This window comes from Labeo rohita, chromosome 4 (genome assembly GCF_022985175.1).
Source record: "Labeo rohita strain BAU-BD-2019 chromosome 4, IGBB_LRoh.1.0, whole genome shotgun sequence".
NCBI classification, from domain to species: Eukaryota; Metazoa; Chordata; class Actinopteri; order Cypriniformes; family Cyprinidae; genus Labeo; species Labeo rohita.
The window spans coordinates 33,643,530-33,663,942 of record NC_066872.1 but is presented as its reverse complement, the minus strand read 5'-3'; the positions used below and the strand labels follow the sequence as shown (position 1 = coordinate 33,663,942).

The window sequence follows — 20,413 nt, the reverse complement described above, 5'->3', positions numbered from 1 at the left end:
TGAAAAAAAGGTCAATTTTAGTTTATATATCAAAATTCTGACTTTATTCTCACAATTCTGATGAGAAAAATCAACTCATCATTTTCTTTTTTCCCCTCAGCTCAGAATCATGAGTTTATATCCCCCACTTCTGGCTTTTTTCCTCAGAATTGACGAACTCACTATTGTTAAATCGTTTATAAAGTCCAAACTAGGAGATAAAAACTTGCATTTGTGAGAAAAATAGTCAAAATATAAAATAGATCAAAAGATAAAATCGGTAAATGTTATGTAAAATGTCATAGGTTTAAACAGTATTTCAAGCTGTAACTGTAGGGCTAATACACCACGTCCCCTATGAACTGCATATGTGAATATTATGTAGACCTATTGCTTAAATCAAATTTATGCTTTAAAAGTGAGGTAATCATAGCAGGTTTCATAATGGTGTCTTTGATGACAGAATTCTATAAAAATGATCTGCACTCCGGTTCTGACATCCAAAGACACATTATATACACTTATTTCATGGATTTTACCCATTTTAGTCCATTTGTTAACAGTGTTTTTCTGCTATCACAATGCGCGCAGGCTGCAAGCTGCAAGCTGCAACTTAATGGTGCCATCTATTCCAAATTGGTCTACAATTGTATTGATACCTGCTTTTGGTATTGGTTTAGTATTATTAAAGAGTTGGTTTAATTGGATTTATGTGGCTGTAAAGAGTATTCCCATTAAAGCAAAGCATACTAGACCTAATTTAATCTTCTGCTCATATGATCAGACACTGTGGCTCTACCTGATGCAAGAAGAGAGTGATGACTATTGATGTTATTGATTACAGATCAGAAACTCTCAAGCTCTTAAGATCAGTATTGACTTTCTTTGGTGGTTTGGATTTGCCAGAGGCTCTGAATGACCAAAAAGGATGATGACATCTTAAAGGGTAATATGCTGTAGTTTTCCATTCAACCCTACCTTTGGTAGGTGCACTTCTGGTCTTTGAACATGATTGACACATTGCTGCCCGCGTCCAGGTTGCTGCCGGTGATGTTGACTATGGTGCCCCCAGATACCGGCCCTCGATTCGGCTTTAAACTCAACAGTCTGGGTATCTGTAGAAAGCAATGTCAAAACAACCACTGGGAATTATTTACAAGCGCACACATCACACGACAGAGGTGAGGGAGCAATCCCTCATGTTTTTCATTCCTCTGTATCTTTCTCCCAATCTGATTATCACCTCCTTTTTCTCAGAACACCAATTGCCCTGCTCACCCAAGAAACACATAATCCAATTACTACATATGAATGAGACATAAAAGCCATTAATGTTTGCATAAAACTGATAAAAGCTATAAAATGGCTCTATAACGGGAAAAATTACACTGCAGCACAATTCATTTGGATGGCTGGATCACAATCTGATTATGGGTGTTATATCAGCATGTGCAGCACTACTGGGAGTACTAGAAATAGGAGAAAAGTGTATGATGGATATAAAAATGAGTGTCAACCATGAAATCCTACTGGCTGAAAGATCTTTTAATTGATCTGAAAAACCTACAAAATCACTTTATGTATGTGATCTCGACCATATATGCAGATGAATTGTATAACTGACAATTCTTCTTAGATTTTCTCAGTTAGAATACCACTAGCCTGCTAGCTTATCAGCTCATCATAATGCTAAATGATTCACCTGCAAGCCTTGCTTATGGGTTTACATATCCACCTTTTTCTTCCCATACAAGATGGCATGGGCATTTGTAAATTTTATCAGTCTGGCTTCTGGTCTCATCCACATCCAGCTGTTTTTAGCTGTACAAAACAGCTTGTTTTGCTGCTTGACATTGCAAATTGGTGTGTCTTACCATACTATTTTACAGCAGAATTATAAGCACATTGGTTTGTAGTGCAAACAGTTTTAGCATTTACTGCACATTGTTTTTCTTCTCATTATTTCCCTATAGCGGCTAATGAACTGGAAGTCTCAGCCTTAAAAGTTGATACACAACTTTCTTCAAATGTCTAAAACAAATAAACTTCAAGCTTACATTTGTCTTATTCACCAATTGTTTTAGCAAGTCAAGATCGCTATCAAGGGAAATGTTAAGTAAACTACATTATGTAAAAGAACCAAAATAATGCCTGTGCAAAGGAGGGAAAGGATTCTGTAGGAGGAAACGATCTTGCACAACAGCAGCTGTAAAACGCAAGTTTTATGGTTAGCCTCTCTGGGTGCTGACCGAACACTTGGTGGGGTCAAGTGCCCGTTGATATGACTAAGTACATCAGCAGAGCTACATGGCCAACGTGTTCACTCTTTATTAGAGACAAAACAGTAAATCCAAGCACTTTAAACCCTGAAGTGGCACACACTTGTAATTATACAGACATGATTAAGAACATAGTAGACGGAGCAGCAGTTCATTGGGGGTTATTTTATAGCTAGTGATTTGCTGAGGTACTCACCACAAAGTAGTAGTACTTAGATGACTTGGCCATGAACTCGGGGCGACACTCTCCAACGCACACTTGGACATTTCCAGCAAACTGGCTTCGTTCTGCTTTTCCCATTTCGCACACAATCCTGCAAAAGGCACACATATGCAATCAGCCGACCAGAACCGTTCCACAATAACAAGCAAACCGTTTATGAAACTTTAGACGAGAGACTTTAATGCCTGTCCCTGCCATAATAATATATGCATGAGATAGGTTAATATGGACGAGTTAATCTGCCTCCTCGTTCCATGACAGGTGTCAAACTCTCTCATGCACCACAGTAAGAAGCTTATCACGGCGTCCAAATAATAATAATAATAACAATAACAATAATAAACTTGCGCTGCTGCAATGTGCAGTAGAGAAACTCAGAATAAAAGAGAGGGGTTTTCAGGTCAGGACAATAATACTGGAGAATTTTTCATGCTGTCAGCAGGACTTTCTCAAATGCTTGCCAAATAACGCATAATTATCTTTTGCTGTCCTGACCTCGGATTAAAAGTTTCTTTAATGCTTTCTCTGTGTTTACTGCCAATCCATATCAAGCACTTTTAAAAGACGCAGTGTTCTTGGCAACATCAATTAGGCCTGCATTATGCTAACTCAGGCTGTGTCTGTAAAAAACATCTGTTTAGAGACTAAAAACAAATCTATTAAGGCCATTCAAGGGAGGTGACATCATTTAGCACAGATAGTTATTACATCAGTGTTAAAAATGACAAAGAATTGCCAAATCTGGCCTGGTACTATAGTAAAGTGTTTCTGAATTTAGAAACTTACTGTTCTGCTGGGATATATCCCTCGGGTACCGGTGTACATTCCACATCTGCAACCTTCACATGGTCCTTAATCTCACTGAACTCCAACCCCAGGTTCTCGCCACGAATAGTCACCAGCGTTCCTCCTTCACGCGGCCCTCGAAGCGGGGTGATCTGTAGACACAGTGAAGTATTACGTGCAATCACTCTCATTAAATAACGAACAACATGGAGAGCTCCCACACCCCCCCAGCATCTCCATCGTTGGTTCGAACCAACAGGAAGTGGAGAATGACTCAGCAACGATTCCTTCATGCACCTGCAGGACTCAGTGATTGTGAGACGGTGTGAGGGGCGGGCGACAGCGAGAGAAGCTGTGAGTGATTTGGTTCAGTGGGATAATTGGGCCGCTCTCTGTCAGAGCAGCAAAGCCTGCGTGCTTATAGTGAATAATGATCAGCCGCACAGCCAGCTGAGCCAGCCGAGTCCTGCCTATAGCAAAAACAAAGCCATGCTAATTTATGAACACAGAGTCGGCGTCTGGGAAAAAATATGCCGACACCAGCATGTAAAATCATATGCTGCTAAGATTGGAATATAAACACAGGCGTGCACGAGGATGCTTATTTTCATCTGTGCATGTCAGGTGATCAAACACCTTTTAGTCTTTGCTCCTAGGGATGTTAAGCAGTACCAAATCTGGCTGATTAGAGTTAACGTACCTAATGCAATCGCACGGTGCTATCTCTCGCATCTTCATGCTTTCGGTGGTGTTATACCATTAACACGAGAAACACTTGGCTGCCGATTCATTAAACACCGTTAAAGGAAGGCATTTATGGTGCATTAAAATGTAGCGACTAAAAAGAAATCGCACTCAATAATTTAATTGGCAATTTTTGTGCCATAAAACACATCTTGTGATGTGAAGATAGAGTTATGCCTACTTGGTAAGGTTATTAATAAATGCCATAATCAAGATCCATACAGAACCTAGTCTTCCAACTATTGTAAAAAGAAAAGAAAGGGGAGTAAAACTAGCATGCAATTCATTCAATCGTGAATAATACAGGTCAGTGTTTAGCTGAAACCACACAAGATGAACAGCTCTTTTATCGAGTGACTATCCATCAACACTATAAAAAGAGCCTATCAAACATATTCTGGCAGTCTTGACCCACGTGTCTGAGGTCAGGCCTCATAAGTGTATTGACAGCTGGGCTATTAGGCCAAATGTAGGACACCCATTCCTCATCTTGGCAAAACGAGGGACCGTCGGATCCCAAAGGGGAATATAGACATGTTAACATCTCAGCTCTGTCATTATTTCCTGCCCGATAATGATCCAACTTTAGGTCAGAGATCTCATTAGCAGCCTGGTGAGAGGTAATTTCCCTTTAACCCATCACATGTACTGATCGTAGCGGAGAGCTTCAAGTTTTTCACAGGTTCTCACAGGCTTCGGTGCACTGTGGGAATATTGATATCCCAAAGGCTCTGACTGTGTGTTTAAATTTTAAACATGCCAGTTTACTACGAACAAGCATTTTACGGAACTTTATAGTACTGTCGTAATTTATTTCTCTAGTAATCCAGTTTAAACTGAGTCTTCCTCTTCTATGATACTATCAATGCCCTTAGGGCATTATAGCTTTTTGGGACGTCTTTAAGTGATACAATATGCCAAATGATTATTTAAAATGAAATAACAGACCCACTTTCATACTTTACTGGAAAGGCATTGTAAAATTGCAACCTCCCGCTAAGAGAATGAAGCAGGAGTGTAAATGAGCATGAGCTGGAGAGAGAAACAAAGTAGTCTCTTTTCATTAGGAGATGGGGAGTTGATTAGATTTGTGACTTTGACAAGCTAATTGACGGTTGTTGGAGGAAAAACACTTAATCACCATCCACTTCAATGTCAGCGAAAGATTCCTCATCTACAATGTCACAGTAATAGTGCATTAGAATACATTACGACCTGTGAGGCGATCAATTGAAAGAAAGACGCCGAGAGTGATAATCAGAGAGAGTGAGAGTATTTATGAGGCACGAGGAGAGCTCGGATCTGGAGATGGAATAAAAATAGAGAAGCTCAGTCCAGGACTTCCCTTCACAATACCCACAGCTCGGCTTGGCTTACTTCCATTTCAGTCTTTCAATGTGTTAATTGGCAATTAGAACCTCAGCTATGATTAAACAAAGCACTGAAGTGATTGTTTGAAGTGTCCAACTTTAAACAGATTGTAAGTTTGTAAAAATCTAGGTGCATTTGCAGAATGAAATGCCAAGATCTGTCATGAATTCAGCAATTCAACAGCGTAACAGATCTGTTTCTCCAAGACTAAATACATTAACTTTGTCATATCTATTACCAAGCTAAAATCTTCTGAGAGTTGTCATGATAGAACTGGATTTATGATATAATTACTGCTCCAAGTGTTAAACTTTAGTGCATAAATCACTGCACTACACGTTAATAATTGTGCAGCTTGTTGAGGATAGGCATACTTTACTTTTCTAATTGATTGGACACAAGATTTTAACCTGGCGGATGGTAAAACTAGGCAAAAAACTACTTTATTCCATACTTTTGTTCCAGTACTTTCTATAATTTTTGTTCTGTGCATTCCAAGTTTTGATTAACAAGCTTCAGACACAACTGCTGTTCGTCATTCAGAGCCTGTGGCACTCAAACAGGTAGCGTTCCCTTTCCGCTCTGTGTTCATCAATCATTTTGATGGGCCGCTAGAGATGGAGTTGGTGGTGCAGAGGCTTCAATGTTCCTCCTCGCTCCATCCTTCCACTCTTTCTCACCATTCTTTCACCCTCGGTATTCGCCCAAGGTCACACTTCCATCATAACTCTTTCAGCAATGCACCCATCTGTTCCTCCTTTGCCTTTTCGTTCTGTTTATATCAACTGTTCATCTTCACAATGATGGTTAACCATAAAACTTGCATATGCCAGTGAGTACAACTGAGCATTACTGTCACATCTATTTATGCTATCAGAGTTTTATTGTACCTGCGGAACATAATACTACACTAAGAATGACAAAAACCCAGACATAAAAGATTTAACAGATAGTTTAAGCTTGACTCTAAATAAAGTATTTAGAATTCACCTTGAAAATCTTCTAAACCAGTTTTAGCCCTGGGAAAGACCCCCAGTGTCATGGGAAGTGACCTATATGTACTGTATAGAGTGGGGTCCAAATGTCTGAGACCACATTGAAGATCTTCTATACAATATCTGTGTTCTGGTCTATTTTTGTGTGTGGTTTGGTGCACAGTTTTACCTTTGTGATTTTGGGGTGCGTGCACTTGCTATTGATGCCATTGTGCTCGAGCCACATGCTCTGCGGGTGAGGACAGTGCTGTTTCAGAGAACAACGGTTCTCTCCCTTACACCACACACAGCCAAACAGAGGGTCCGCCTTCAGACACAGTCCACAGCTTTCCCGTCGGGCGTCACACTTGTACAGGTGCACTGGAGATACACGGAAGGCAAAGGGCAAGTCAGGTGGGGAGACCCATGGGACATCGATCAAAGCAAAATGGAAAGTGATGTAATTTGCAGCAATGGCTTGAAGTACATCTAAAAAAATATAGGATCGAAATCACATAGCTCCCTATTCGCTTGTTTCCTCTTAGATCTGAAGATAACTGCTCATCTTCTTCTCTCCCTGGTACAGCGATATTATGTTTCATCTCCATGGCAACCAAAAAGGCATTTTTAATTGCTATTAGATGCTTGTATGATCCGTCCATCAACTGCTGCCCCCTGAGTGGCTCCCCCTCAGTGGGAAGCGAGGGAGAAATCGCACATACTTTACTTCCCCTCCTAAATTAGCCTAACCTTCACACAGCGCTTTAATAACACTGAGACACATTCGCGCTATGTTCATTGATTTGGATTAAAGCAGGGGCACGTTTAACTTGAATCCAAATCCCATTTCATATCAATGAAAAGGTTTTCAGAACTTCTAGTCTTGACATTGGGCATACATGTTTAAAAATCTCTGAGGGCTCAGACTGCCTCTACAATTAGGCTGAATTTTCTTTTAATGGTCGGAGCATCTTTTTAAGTACAAAAAAATGTTTTCTTAATCAGTATTTTTATCTTGTTTTCCAGTAAAATTATCTAAACACCCACTTGATGAAAACCACTTGAGAAGCAAAACTGCATAACATATTAAGATATGTTCATGTCTTTTTTCTTCAGTTGCAAAGAAATTAAGGTTTATTGCAAAAACATTCCAGGATTTTCTTCATTTTACTTCATTGGGAGCCAACTGGTTGAAGGACCAAAGTTAAGTTTCATAGAAGCTTTAAAGGGCTCTACATGATCCCAGACAAGGAATAAGGGTCTTATCTGGCGATCTAACTAAATCTAACTTCTATACTTTTTAACCAGAAATGCTTGTTGACTTCACGTATTACGTAATCACGTTGGAAAGGTCACGCGCAGTTAGTTTTTCATCTGTGTATTCTGGTTCATCTCATTTACTCCTCCACCTTTAAAATCATCTGACATGTTTTACCTTTTTTTGTAAAGGCCATTTGTTGTTCACTTTGTAAACATGATACTTCCGCCTATGTCACGTGTGGCCTTTCCAACATGATTATGTAAAGTGTGAAGTCAAACTAGTGCAAGACAAGCATTTGTGGTTAAAAAGTATAAACGTTTTTATTGTTTTGCTAGATAAGACCCTTGTTCAAATTGATTGTGTAGAGCCATTTGAAGCTACATTGAAACTGCAACTTGGACCCTCATCCCGTTGGCTCCCACTGAAGTCCACTATATGGAAAAATTCCTGACCCAAGAGGCCATTTGACAGACATGTAAGGCAACCAATCACACTTAGTTTTGTTCAACAGGACAACAAACTGGTGTGCAACCAATAAATCATTTATTCAAGAACATTGTATTAAGTTGTCAAGAGTCTATGCTGTACTGTGAAATTTACATACTTTTGAAAATCTAGCATTTGATTCAGCCAATCAGATGAAGACTCTGAAACTCCATTTTGTGTGCTTTATGCAGCAGGCATTCAAGCCAGTGGTCCTGACGACTAAGGCTGAGACTCGAGTGAAAATGATTCAAGGTTTCAATATTGGATTTCAGCTTGTATTGGATTGAGTTTAACTTTATTATATTTAGTTGTCATTATGGCCAAAGAACAGCTGTCTCAGACTACAAGTCTCTAACTGGCTGTCTAACAGGTGGGTTCACGCACAGGTTAATTTAACAAACGCTTAAAGACTAAGATAGATCTAATTGTCACAACATGTCTGTGACCTTCCATGTGGTGCAAAGATACACACAGGGAGAAGATGAGAGGTGTGAACATGAGATATTAAGTTAAACGGAAGGTCAAAAAAGATAGAAATAAAGAGATGAGGAAGAAGTTAAGCAGAAGCAGAGGCTATCCGCAGTCGACTCCACCAGGATGTCAGGGGATGGATGCTGCAAGCCTGTTGCTATGGAGACTGAATCATGGGGTACTAGCAGGGCTGCCGGATCAGAGGCCTCACCTTTGTTTTGGGCCGGGTTGTCAATGCTGAAGTCTCCGTTCCAGATGACCATCAGATCCACAGGGAGGCTACTCATCTCCATCCCATCATACGAGTACTGTAGCCATGGGAACAGAGTCAGAAAGAAAGCGAGAGAGAGAGCGAGAGAGAGAGACACACACATTTACTAGTTGTGTTCTGCCGGAAGAGCGCTTTTATCATTCCTGGCAGGTTCATCCTCGGGTAACTCATCACAGCACACAGTGGAGAGGACTCCAAAATCCCTACACTGCTGATGCTGGGAGAACAAGCAAACATGCACTAAATATTCAGGACAGAACGCACTCGCGACTAAAATAAGCCGCTCTCACACAATCTCCAAACAACCGCTTGCTTTTATCACGTCTGCGACTTTTGTGTTGCTTAAAATTCTGCGCCTTGTTTCTATGAGTACCCTTGTGTCCACAGACAAATGCGCTGAAACGTTTACTGAACACACTCATATAAGCACACACACAGTCTTACCGATGTGTTCTGGCACTGCACACTGGAGCTGTTGAAGCGAAGGGCGGGAACTCTCTGCTCCACACCCTGTATGGTGAGCACACACTCGTACCCACGTTGGCCTGACTGTGGCTGGGGTAGGTTCTTGGCCCGAAGGGTGATGGGTTTCACTACGTTCACGGGAACCAAGATACGATCTGCTGGAAGCAGCTGAGGACATTCCTGCAGGAGAACAACAAACTGCAAGGTCAAAAATAAGACAAACCAAAAACTCTCTCTTAACACAGTGTTTCTCAACCCTGGGCCCCCCCAACATTTTTTTTTTTTATCTCTCTCTGGATCTCTCTCCTAATGAGCTGATGATCTCAATCAGGTGTGTTAAATAAGGGAGACATGCAAAATGTGCAGAGTAGAGGTCGCCCAGGACTAGGATTGAGAACCACTGCTCTACGTGACTGTGGTTCTCTAGGACAAAACTTGCCTATCCATGGGTTAGGTCCAACAAATCCTCAAAATGGGCATTGCCTGTTCTTAGCATCAAAATCCGTCTTGACTGCTCCTTAGGTTGAAAGGACGGGCCAATAACGATGGTCTGAAGCTCATTAACATGGCTGAATTGCTCTGGGGCAGAGTTTTAAAAAGCCATTATAGATAATTTGAGAGGCTATCTACAAAAAGAATAAAAGTGGGTGCCGTTAATTCAAGCAGACAAAAAGATGTAATTTTAAAAGGGAGAATGAGGATAAAGAACTCTTTAGTGTGTGTATGTCCCTGTCTACAATCTATAAGACTGATGTAACGCTGTCTTTCGGATACTACGAAAGAAACCAACGAGCTGGCGCAGAGTGGTATTTATGCAGTGCAGGGCGTTCAAAGTGCTCAGGTGGCTTTTGTAAGATGAATACAAACTGAGGTGCTATCTGGACCAAAGCGCTACGGAATGCAGATTGAATACTGAGTGTGAATTTAAAAATGCGCCGCAGTCCAACTGCAGTGTGGTAGTATTTTGTATGGGCGTGAACCCATAAACCCTGTTTTCGGATATTTACAGTACAGGAGACACTTAGCATTTCACTTTACCACACATGAACGCACACCCTCGCAAGCACACCAATGCTGGTAAGCATAAACACTTATCTTAACATGCCAAATAAACAAATACACCACCCACATGCTTAATTGCAGTCTTAAATAAAACAGAATAGACACTACAACACGCCCCACTCGCACTCCGACCCTCGTATCTCCACCCACACAGGCTCCGGATATTAAAGTAATCAGTAAATGCCGGGCGTAAAACGCACACCCATTCCGCTGAGGGCAGCCCTACAGTGACCTGACTTTCAGCCAACATTCAGGTCTCTAAATCCCCATTTAGATCCCCCCTCACCTTCATAATAGCTACCCAGCCCCGTAGCCTACAAGGGCCTCTCTAAGTCCTTCCCCAGACCACCCTCCAAGGATTTATCTCCCTATTACCCTGATATAATGTGAGCATGTTTATTGGCAGTAGTCTTAGTCATAAATAAGGCACGACAAGGGAAAACCGCCCACTAAAACACCAATATCTCCGTATGTCCACGCCCAAGTCTCTCCGGCATGAGCTTTCTTCTTTGAGAAAGGTGTCTGGCCGGTCCCCCCCTCTCTCCATGCCTCTTATTGACGGATGAGCAGGGCTCCGCTGGCAGCTTTATGTGGAAGAGATTGACTCCAAGCATAACAACACTATAATTGAAGGCTGGGAGGCTCTAATATGGAGTCTTCAGAGACACTGAAGACTAGGGCCAGGTTATTAAGTCTTTACAAGGAGGCAGAGAAGAAAGGACAGAGATAGACACAATGAGAGAGAAAGCGGGACGGGAACAGATGAAACGCTGTATTGCTGATTCCGAAACCTAAGGCTGTTTCCATTTCGGCCTCAATATACAATTTTGTCACCAAAAACTTTGAAGGACAATGACGAACATCAAACTAGATCTTGTGGTCTTGCTGCTTTGAACATAATTGAAGCAGATCAAAAAGTGGCCACACTTCCTGTCTTGAGGCTCAGAAAGAGAGCCAGTGTCCGTTGAGTCCAGGAAGAGAATGATTCCTGTAGCCTCAAGCCAGATACAGCTGAAGAGTCTTACTGGAAGAGACGTTAATAAAAAATGCAGAGATGGTAATTCAACATGCATTCATGAGACAAATGACTCGACGCTGCGGTTTCCGTCCTTGTCCGTGACGAGTGTCAAATCTGACAAGAGGTGCCTGAGGCGGTTCATTTGAGGTGGGAAAACAAAGCAGGGTTTGATTAAAAAAAAGGGAAATTATTATTAAGAATAGCCATTTTACAGATAAAAGAGGCTCTTGAGAGTGTGTTTACAGTCTTGGTCTGAGCAAGAGAGGCCTGAGGGTGAGCTGAAGCATAATGATGTGTTTGTCAAAAGGGACGTAGAGTGAGGCAGACAGCAATTGGTCTCCCAACTGTTTGTTGGGAGGGAGACTGCATTCAACTCACTGCAGCTGAATCTCCAACGTCTCAGAACAGGACTGATATAATTAGACGCTGAAGAAAGAGATACTGTAGGTGGGGGAAAAGATTGATAGAAGTTCAGTGCGTGCGTTTCTGTTAGAGATGCGCCGAGACAAAGATAGTCATTGAGTGCGAGCAGGGAAGAAGACGCCCTGGCACAGAGAACAGAGGGTAGCGAGCTGGCACGGAGTGATAGATCCATAATTAGAGCTGTTTGAGTATGTATGCATAATGGCAGCGTTCAGTTGGGTAGAAGATGAAACGCCTAATTCTCTCCACAGCTCTCGCGGTGTTAGCTGGATGATTACCGAGGCTTCCCTGCACTCCCTACCGCCACGGGCAAAAACCCTCCCTTCCAATTCCTCGCCACATTTCACTTCCTGCGGCATCACACGTGCTCTTATCTTTTCTCACCTCTGACACTTCCCTCCATTTCTACTGTTTGTTTTCACTCTCGCTCCCCTCCCAAGCTGGTCTTTTCTTCTTCAAGTCTTGTCCTCCACCTTGATCCAAATGATTTTTACCTCAGAGTTTCTCCCTGAGGGCTGCAGGCGAAGCAGAGAGGCCATCTCATGGTTCTGAACTCAGACCCAAATCCTCCTACTCACAATCTGCAGCTCAATTGCACAAAGCTGCCAATTTTGCCTGTCAATTAACATCTTAATAAGATGGTAGAGAGTTCACTGGATCGATCAGTTCCTGTTTCCCACACCTCTCTCCTTTCGTCCTCTCATCTACCTTCATCCTGTTCCAAAATTGAGTGTGGTACCTTGCGTCCTATTGTCTACATAGGCAGCTGCTTTCTAAGGCAGCTTGTAACAGCCATGGTGACTGATCTGGGGCGCTTTACATCGAAGGCAAGTAATTTGTGTCACACAAATAGTTCTCCTCATGTCAAGCGCATTGAAGACTCCACTCACAATTGATTTAAAATCAAACAAAACAATTCAGTCTATTCAAGCAAAAGCATTCATACAGAAAGTTTATAAGCTCATGTGAATTGGTCTAGCGTCAAGCTTTTTACTGTTAGTGTATCTATTATTCAAAATCACACCAAATTTCAAATGACCTGTCAAGTAAGGCATGCTGTAAACATGCACTTTGCAATTCCTGAAAGGATGTAAAAAGCCAAGCCATAACAGAAGTTGTTTGCTAAAGTGCAGTGGACGTCTGGGTCAGACAGTTGTGCATGTAGTCATGCAGCATTACGCCAACAACCAAGAGTGAGACATAGGAGACCACCACAGTCAGCGACTGACAGAATTCAACACTGTCCTTACTATACACACTCTAGCTAGAGAGGAAATCAAAACCTGTATAGGAGAGTTAGATTAGTTGTGCTATGATGGAAAAACATTGTTTTATAATTCCATAATTCTGAAACAATTTCAGGGAAAAATGACAAGACTTTCTAGGCTTGCTATCAACCATTAGTTAATCCACTGACAGACAGAGCTTACCTCAAAGAATCTGACACACTTTACCCCACAGCTACTATTTTGGAAACTGCTTTAATAATTCTGACTAATCTATAGCCAAATCAATTGCGCATGGTTTTATACAATGGCAATTTATCAAAATACACGACATATTTTTAGACCTGGAAAAGTTTGCCATCACAACACTTTTTACTTGCCATACAGAAATCCATTAAAAATGCTAATCATTCTCTCACATCTCTCTGAATATATACACATCTTATGCCAAGTTCCCCTACTTTATATAGCACTAATACAGTACATCTTTTTCACTAGACATTTTATAACTGGAAAATCTGCTCAAAATTAGTTAAACTTTCAGAGAAGTGAAGGATGTGAGAATTTTGCCATCGAACATAATTTCTTTTGCTGTTGTTGTTAAACAAAAAAAGTGTCACACAAATTCAAATATGATAATGAAACAAAAAGCAGACAGCTTAAGAAGACCCGTCAGATATTTAAATGTGAGAGACTGTGAATGGCACACACACTGTTGTTAAATCTTGCCAGAGACGACATTCTGATGCCGTGGCACGTTTTGTTTGTGAATGTGGACTGTTCTCCTGTGCTCATGGGTGCATATTGAAACAAGCTCTGACTGCAGGGGGGCTTCTCGCTTCCAAAAACCATTAAAAGACAAGTCCGGATTATTCAGATCACTCTCAACAATCCCTTAATTGGTATAAAACACAGAAATTCATCTGCGGAAGGTCAACGCAAAAGGTCATCTCATTTCTCCCTGCAAAGTTGACTCGTCGGCGTCTGCTCGGAGGATTTGCACGGTAAACATTGGTGGTCATTAATTCTAAGCCACCCGGAGTTTGGAAGCGGATCTGAGACCTCCAGTACGAGGGGTTAATGAAATCCAAATTAAACTCATTAACCGGACAAAACACCTGCCTTAAAACAAAAATCAAACAAAAACATCCAGTGGAAATGTTATTAACGTGCTAATATTCATTTGCGGCTTTGTGTGCAAGTCGCTCGACACACAATAGGGAATCCTAATATTAAACTGGTCAATATTGACAGCGTGTCCATTTGATAATTGGAACGCCAAATGCTGGCAGCCTGAGAAACACTCTGTTAAGAGATGTTAATGAATGCTAAATGATGAGGCTACACATTTGTGTGGCTAAAACACATAGCCTCGGGGGGCAGGTGTCCTCATAATTCATTACGCATTTCAAAGCTAAGCACACGAGCGCGATGTACATAATCGTATCTTCACGGTAGCTGCCGATTTCTCTTCAGTTGCATGACGCAAATCAAATAAACACATTGTGATCCGCGCCATGTAGACCCTCGGGGAGGGATTAAAGGGCGTTTCAGTGATACAAACTCGACGGCTCGACCCTCCTTGGCATCTCAGAGAGTGAGCTAGGAAAGGTTTGGCTCTGGCATTGAGAGCAGAGCCCCAACAGCAGCTTTTAATTTATCTGATGGGCCTGCGGTGGCCTTGAGGCATGCAAGTAGTGCCAATATTATTGATAATTTACATGGAATAAGATGTTGGTGGGAATCCAGATGGAAATATTAGAGATTTAAGGAGAATTAAGTTAAATTCAAACCCATCAGATGTGTACGAATCAGCTCAACGTGACAGGGTGATGCTGGGTTCTCACAATCAAGATGTGACCTGAACCGTACCCCTGCACCAATCAAACCAATTAAGTTCAATTGAGAATGATGAGGGCCAATTGCAAACCCCGATGTGTGACCAATCGCAAGTAACTCACCTCTGGCTGCTTGACACGACCCTCCTGGAAAGAGCAGCTGCTCGGATCATGGGTGCACGTGTGACGATATTTGCACCAGTGGCACTGGTATGGGCTTCCAACACAGGACAGACACCTGGGACAGGAAACAGGTGTGGATTAATGCAGTTAGAGTGTTTCTGAATGTTACACGAGGTCATTGTAAATACAAAAGATACTCACGACTTGTGAACGCTGCAGTTGTAGAAGACAAAGCTAGTGTTGGCGAAAGCTAGTCCCGTCTCCTTTGATTTGAGGTAGAGCTGGACAATCTGATGGTCACCTAAGAGGTGAGGGGAAACATTAAAAGTGCTAAAATAGTTGCTAGTGTGCTGCTTACAGAATTACCCCATGATTTACTCACCCTCAAGCCATCCTAGATGCATATGACTTTCTTCTTTCAGACAAATACAATTGCAGTTATATATATATATTATATATATATATGTCCTAGCTCTTTTAAGCTTTATAATGGCAGTGAATTAGCGTTATTTTTCAACAGTCCAAAAGTCCAATCCATCATAAAAAGTGTCCCACACAGCTCCGGGGGTGAATAAAGGCCTTCTGAAGCGAATCAATTAATTTTTGTAAGAAAAATATTCATATTTAAAACAATATAGACCACTGGTCTCAAACTCAATTCCTGGCCACAGCTCTGCACAGTTTAGCTCCAACCCTAATCAAACACACCTGATCCAGCTAATCAAGGTCTTCAGGATCACTAGAAACATCCAAGCAGGTGTGAGTTGGAGCTGGTTGGAGCTAAACTTTGCAGAGCTGCAGCCCTCCAGGAATTTTGAGAACTCTATTATAGACCATAATCTCTAGGTTCCGCTAACTGTCGTACACTCGTACGACATAGGACATGGGTGTAGCATAAGCTATGGTGAGAAGTGATGAACGCTGAAGCTCGAAAGATGCATGTATGACAGTTAGCGGAAACTAGAGTTTACTGTTCATAAATTTTTAAATACCTATATTTTTCTTAAATAAACACATTGATTCACTTCAGGAGACCTTTATTCACCCCTGGAGCCGTATGGGACAATTTTTATGATGAATGGATGTGCTTTATTGGACTTGTATTGGACTTTTTTTGGACTACTGAAAAATAACGCCCATTTACTGCCATTGTAAGTGTCTAAGAATTTATTTTTTAATATAACTCTGATTGTATTTGTCTGAAAGAAGAAAGTCATATACACCTAGGATGCCTTGAGGGTGAGTAAATCATGAGGTAATTTTCATTTTTGAAAAACTGCTGTTTGTTCCAAAAGTTGGGTGAAAATAAACTGCAACAAGGTTACAAGGTTTATCCAATATTTGTCTCAAAGGCTATTTACACTAAGGCGGCTAACTTGTATTATGATGAATGGGAGAAAGTGCACAGAGCAATATAGGAGAATATGTCCTGTCTTGCAGATAAAATAGCCAATTACCAATTGGTAAAGTAAGTTGTTGGAACACTCCAGCAGCTTAGAAGCTATATGTATATCTATATATATATATATATATATATATATATACACATTATTTTTTGAGGGGGGCACCAGATTTCATTGCTGATTTGAAATATGTTAAGTTTGGCAAGCAGTTTTTGAGATTTCCCTATTCAGTGACTTTTGCTGCTTGACATCGCATATTGGTGTGTCTTACCATATTATTTCAATGTATTATCTTAATTATGAACACACTGGTTTGTAGTGCAAACAGTTTTACTGTTTACTGCACATTGTTAGTCTTTTCGTTATTTCCCTATAGTGGCTAATGAACCGGAAATCTACTTCCTCATTAAAGAACAAGGTATATATATAACAAACTGGCAGTAAACTAGCTTAATAGCAAGTAGGTTATATAATGTGTGGAAATCAGGTGCCAAAGTGAGCCAAAACCCTTCCCATAAAAACATTCTTGAGAGAGACAGAATGCAAGAGAAAGAAACCTGTATGAGTTAATGGAAATGTGGCACAAAAGTGCCCATCTTCAGCATGTTTTTGTCTGAGCTAATGAAGAAGCTCATGTTTAATTCAACATGCCGGACACGACATCTCCCCTCTCAAAGGAAGATCATACTTTTTCACCCTCTCTATCTATTCCTGTCTCCCATTTTCTCACACACTTTTCTTCAACCTCTTTCTTGTTCTCCTAACGCAGTCCTCCCCTTCCCTGTCATGCGGTGTTTCTTCAACAAAGACCAAATCATTCATCAATCACTGTAAAGTGTGCCTGACAATGAATCTGTCCTAATTAGTTCACCTAAATGTTACCTTGATGGCTGGTATCTCCGGAGTGTGTGTGCATGTGCATGTGTCTGTGTCTGTGTGTGCGCAAGCCCCTTGCCACCCGCTGCAGAGAGTGTCTGGCTTTAATGAGTCACTCAGGACACACACTGTTACCATGACACTAAGAAACGGAAGGAAAGTGAGGAATATGGGAGAGAAAGCAAATAAATGACCTATAACTGTAGGGGTATGTGTATGTGTGCACACAGAATTCATCTTGATCCACAGCTTTAACATTTTTTATAATATATCCCACTATCCCAGTGTATGACAGTGTTGGTGTATGTATTCAGTAGTGTGTGAGTGCATAAGTGTGCACCCTCAGGTGTGTAATAGTGTACTTATCCAGTGGCGTGAGAGTGTGTGTTTGCACTGCGGCATTTTAGAGCTCCAGGCCTTTGCAGATTGGGCCGACCTGTAATTTCATGGTGGCCTGACTAGCCTCACATCTCCAATGAGACTTGCATGCATCATTATTCACACACCTCACACCCCTGCGCTCGGCTCTTTCTACCTCACATCCAGTCTGCTGTGCCACTTACTAAAGTAATTTGCGAGTGTTTCTATACAAGGTGCTCTGAAAGAACATTGTTGCTTCCATTCCACCTTGTATTTTGTTGTGTTTTACATTTTTTCCCCCTCTTTTTGCCCTGGAAACACGTGCAGAGGAGAATTCCCCCGTTTCAGCTGTAGCGCGCATCTTCATTATCTTTACGTTGAGACGTTTTCATATTATGAAAAATTACCAGCCTCTAGACAGCTGCCCAGATGTGCGCTCATTTCAATTACGTCGGGGTAACCAAGCACGTCGTCGAGAAAACAGAGGCGTAAGAATGACATCAATGAGAGTACGGCGAAATGTTCTCTCTTGAAAAATCTTTTCTCTCTCTTATCTGCTGGAGTGAATGCTGTCAAAACCATTTTCAGCCGAGCAGATGGAGTGAAGAGTGTCATCAGTTCAGGAGATCCAATCCAATCACTTTACTTGAAAAATCTCTCAAACCTCAGTGCCAATGGAGCCTCCGAACGAAAGACTGAAATGGAGAGAGACAGACGAGCGTGCAGGAGACAGAATGCCAAAACTGCCTCCCTCTTGACGACCTTTATTCACTCAATTACAAAACACGTCCTGCGGCAAAAGTCAACAGCTGCAGGCAAGATAATGAGCATGTAAACTTCCATCTCTGCTCAGGTGTTTATGCCTATCATACTCTCTCTCTCTCTTTCTTAGTCTTTCCTCCTTCTCTCTGATATAAATCCAGCTTCTCTAGAGTCTGGAGCGGATCTCTCGATCCAGCATCTCCAATTATAAAGCTGTCTCACTTTTAGTTTCAGTCTGGTTCAGACTGCCTTAACAAATGCCAACATTCAGTCATTTCACCCATTGTATTGATTGGTGAATTGAAGGAAGACCTTCGCACCTTGGTCTACGACGATGCGCGGGACTTCCTTCTCCGCAGGTGAGCTGCAGGTAATGCGGTTCCCCTCGACCAGACCGTCCATCTCCGCCAGGTCCTCAAAGGTGCAGTTGACCCCTGCAGAAAGTTCTGGCACGTTATGTGCCTCCAGCACTAGCTGTCAAGAAAAAGAAAAGACAAGTCAGGAGAGAAAAAAAGAAGGCAATAACGGACAGGACAAACTTTGACACACTATCTTTGTGCACAGAATAAACTCATTTTTGCTGCCGCTGTCTTTAAAACTGCTGCAACGGAGATATTTTCTCACATCTGTGATTTGAAATGCTCTTGAGAGAGAAGGAAGTCTGCAGACTCCACACATGGGAAATCTCAATCCAGCGGCAGACATCAAGACATCCCAGAAAACACACGCAAGCGTTCCATAAATATCCCAGCTGACACGTGGCCAACCGCACGGCGAAATCAGGCCATTGAACCGGTGGCCACATATCTCCTAAATTTCCTGGAGGAAAATGTCCAGAGACATCAAGAGACTTCAGTCAGCCATCAGTCAGCCTGTACTGACTCTAATGTGTTTCACTGAACACAAGTGGGTGGGAAATTGAGAGAGAGAAGGAGAGAATGAGAAAGAGAGAGGGCTATGGGGTGAGAGTTTTCATTCTCTTTTTTCTTTACGACTCTCATCTGGAGAGCCGCTGCTCTCGCTCTCTCTCCATGTTTCCTCTCCATCTCTGTTACCCACAATGCCCTCTGGCTCCCAGCCTTAGAATGAATTTCAAGCCCTGCTCTGAAGCACATGTGTTGCCTGACACCAAAGTCAGATGAAGTGAGAAACAGAAGGGGACGATGGCAAAGAGAAGAATGAAAGAGCAACTGTCATGAGACTGAAAGACATACTGGCTTTGTTTGTTATCCACATACAACTACATCATCTTCCAGTTTCATAATTTCTTACACCCTTAACTATACTATACTATATAAAACGTATGTTAATTTCTAATAAAGCTCAAAAATAAGGAGAGAGACTAATGAAGTTGTATATCCTACTATAGGCATCCCGTTTAAAATGTCCACAGCGGTTGTCAGTTTGACTCTGTTGGGGGTCCTTTTGGGAAAGCGCGCAGTAATGCTCTGAGGGCATCATGGGAGGTGAAGTGGATGAAATCGGAATATCCACACTAATAGGAAGCCGCAGCCTTGCATAGAGTGGCCCTGCACCCGGCATTACATTGGTGATACGGCCTGAAACACCCTTTACTCAACAGAACGGCTGACCGGGGCTGTTTTTAGATTGCTGTTTAATGAAAAGGCAGGGACATGTAGCAGACACTCTTTTCCCATCTCACCCCCTCTCTTGCTGTTTTCTGCTTTCCCATTAAAGTTCAGGATGCACCGGTGGATGGCGGCGCCACTCTGGGATTTAATTTATTTTTCCTTTTAGAGAGGGATGCAGAGAGAATTTCTTCAATTACATTTCAAGCAGCGGCGAACAAACCCTCGCCGGCCACGATAAATATGAAAATCATCCTGCTCGGAGTGGGACCCGACAAACAAACAAAAAAAGGCCTCTCGCTGCAGAGGGTACGACATGAGGAATATGGTGTCTTTGATTACCTCCTGCCTCAACAGAAGAATGCATCGAGACGGCAGACTCTCACGGACTTCAGATGCTGATGCGGGTTTCTAATTACGCTT

General features: G+C 41.8%; 1 protein-coding gene across 1 annotated transcript in view; it reads right to left on the bottom strand.

Moving 5' to 3' along the window:
- The window catches only part of LOC127163878 (plexin-A4), a 91,609-nt gene that overhangs the window by 33,989 nt on the left and 37,207 nt on the right, over nucleotides 1-20,413 (bottom strand). Inside the window, exons 4-12 of the mRNA XM_051107364.1 lie at nucleotides 18,722-18,875; nucleotides 15,202-15,301; nucleotides 15,001-15,115; nucleotides 9,290-9,490; nucleotides 8,786-8,882; nucleotides 6,547-6,737; nucleotides 3,268-3,419; nucleotides 2,455-2,572; nucleotides 958-1,094 (exon numbers count right to left, since the gene is read on the bottom strand). Of these exons, the coding sequence (XP_050963321.1) occupies nucleotides 958-1,094; nucleotides 2,455-2,572; nucleotides 3,268-3,419; nucleotides 6,547-6,737; nucleotides 8,786-8,882; nucleotides 9,290-9,490; nucleotides 15,001-15,115; nucleotides 15,202-15,301; nucleotides 18,722-18,875 (1,265 nt within the window). The remainder of the gene's footprint in view (nucleotides 1-957; nucleotides 1,095-2,454; nucleotides 2,573-3,267; nucleotides 3,420-6,546; nucleotides 6,738-8,785; nucleotides 8,883-9,289; nucleotides 9,491-15,000; nucleotides 15,116-15,201; nucleotides 15,302-18,721; nucleotides 18,876-20,413) is intronic.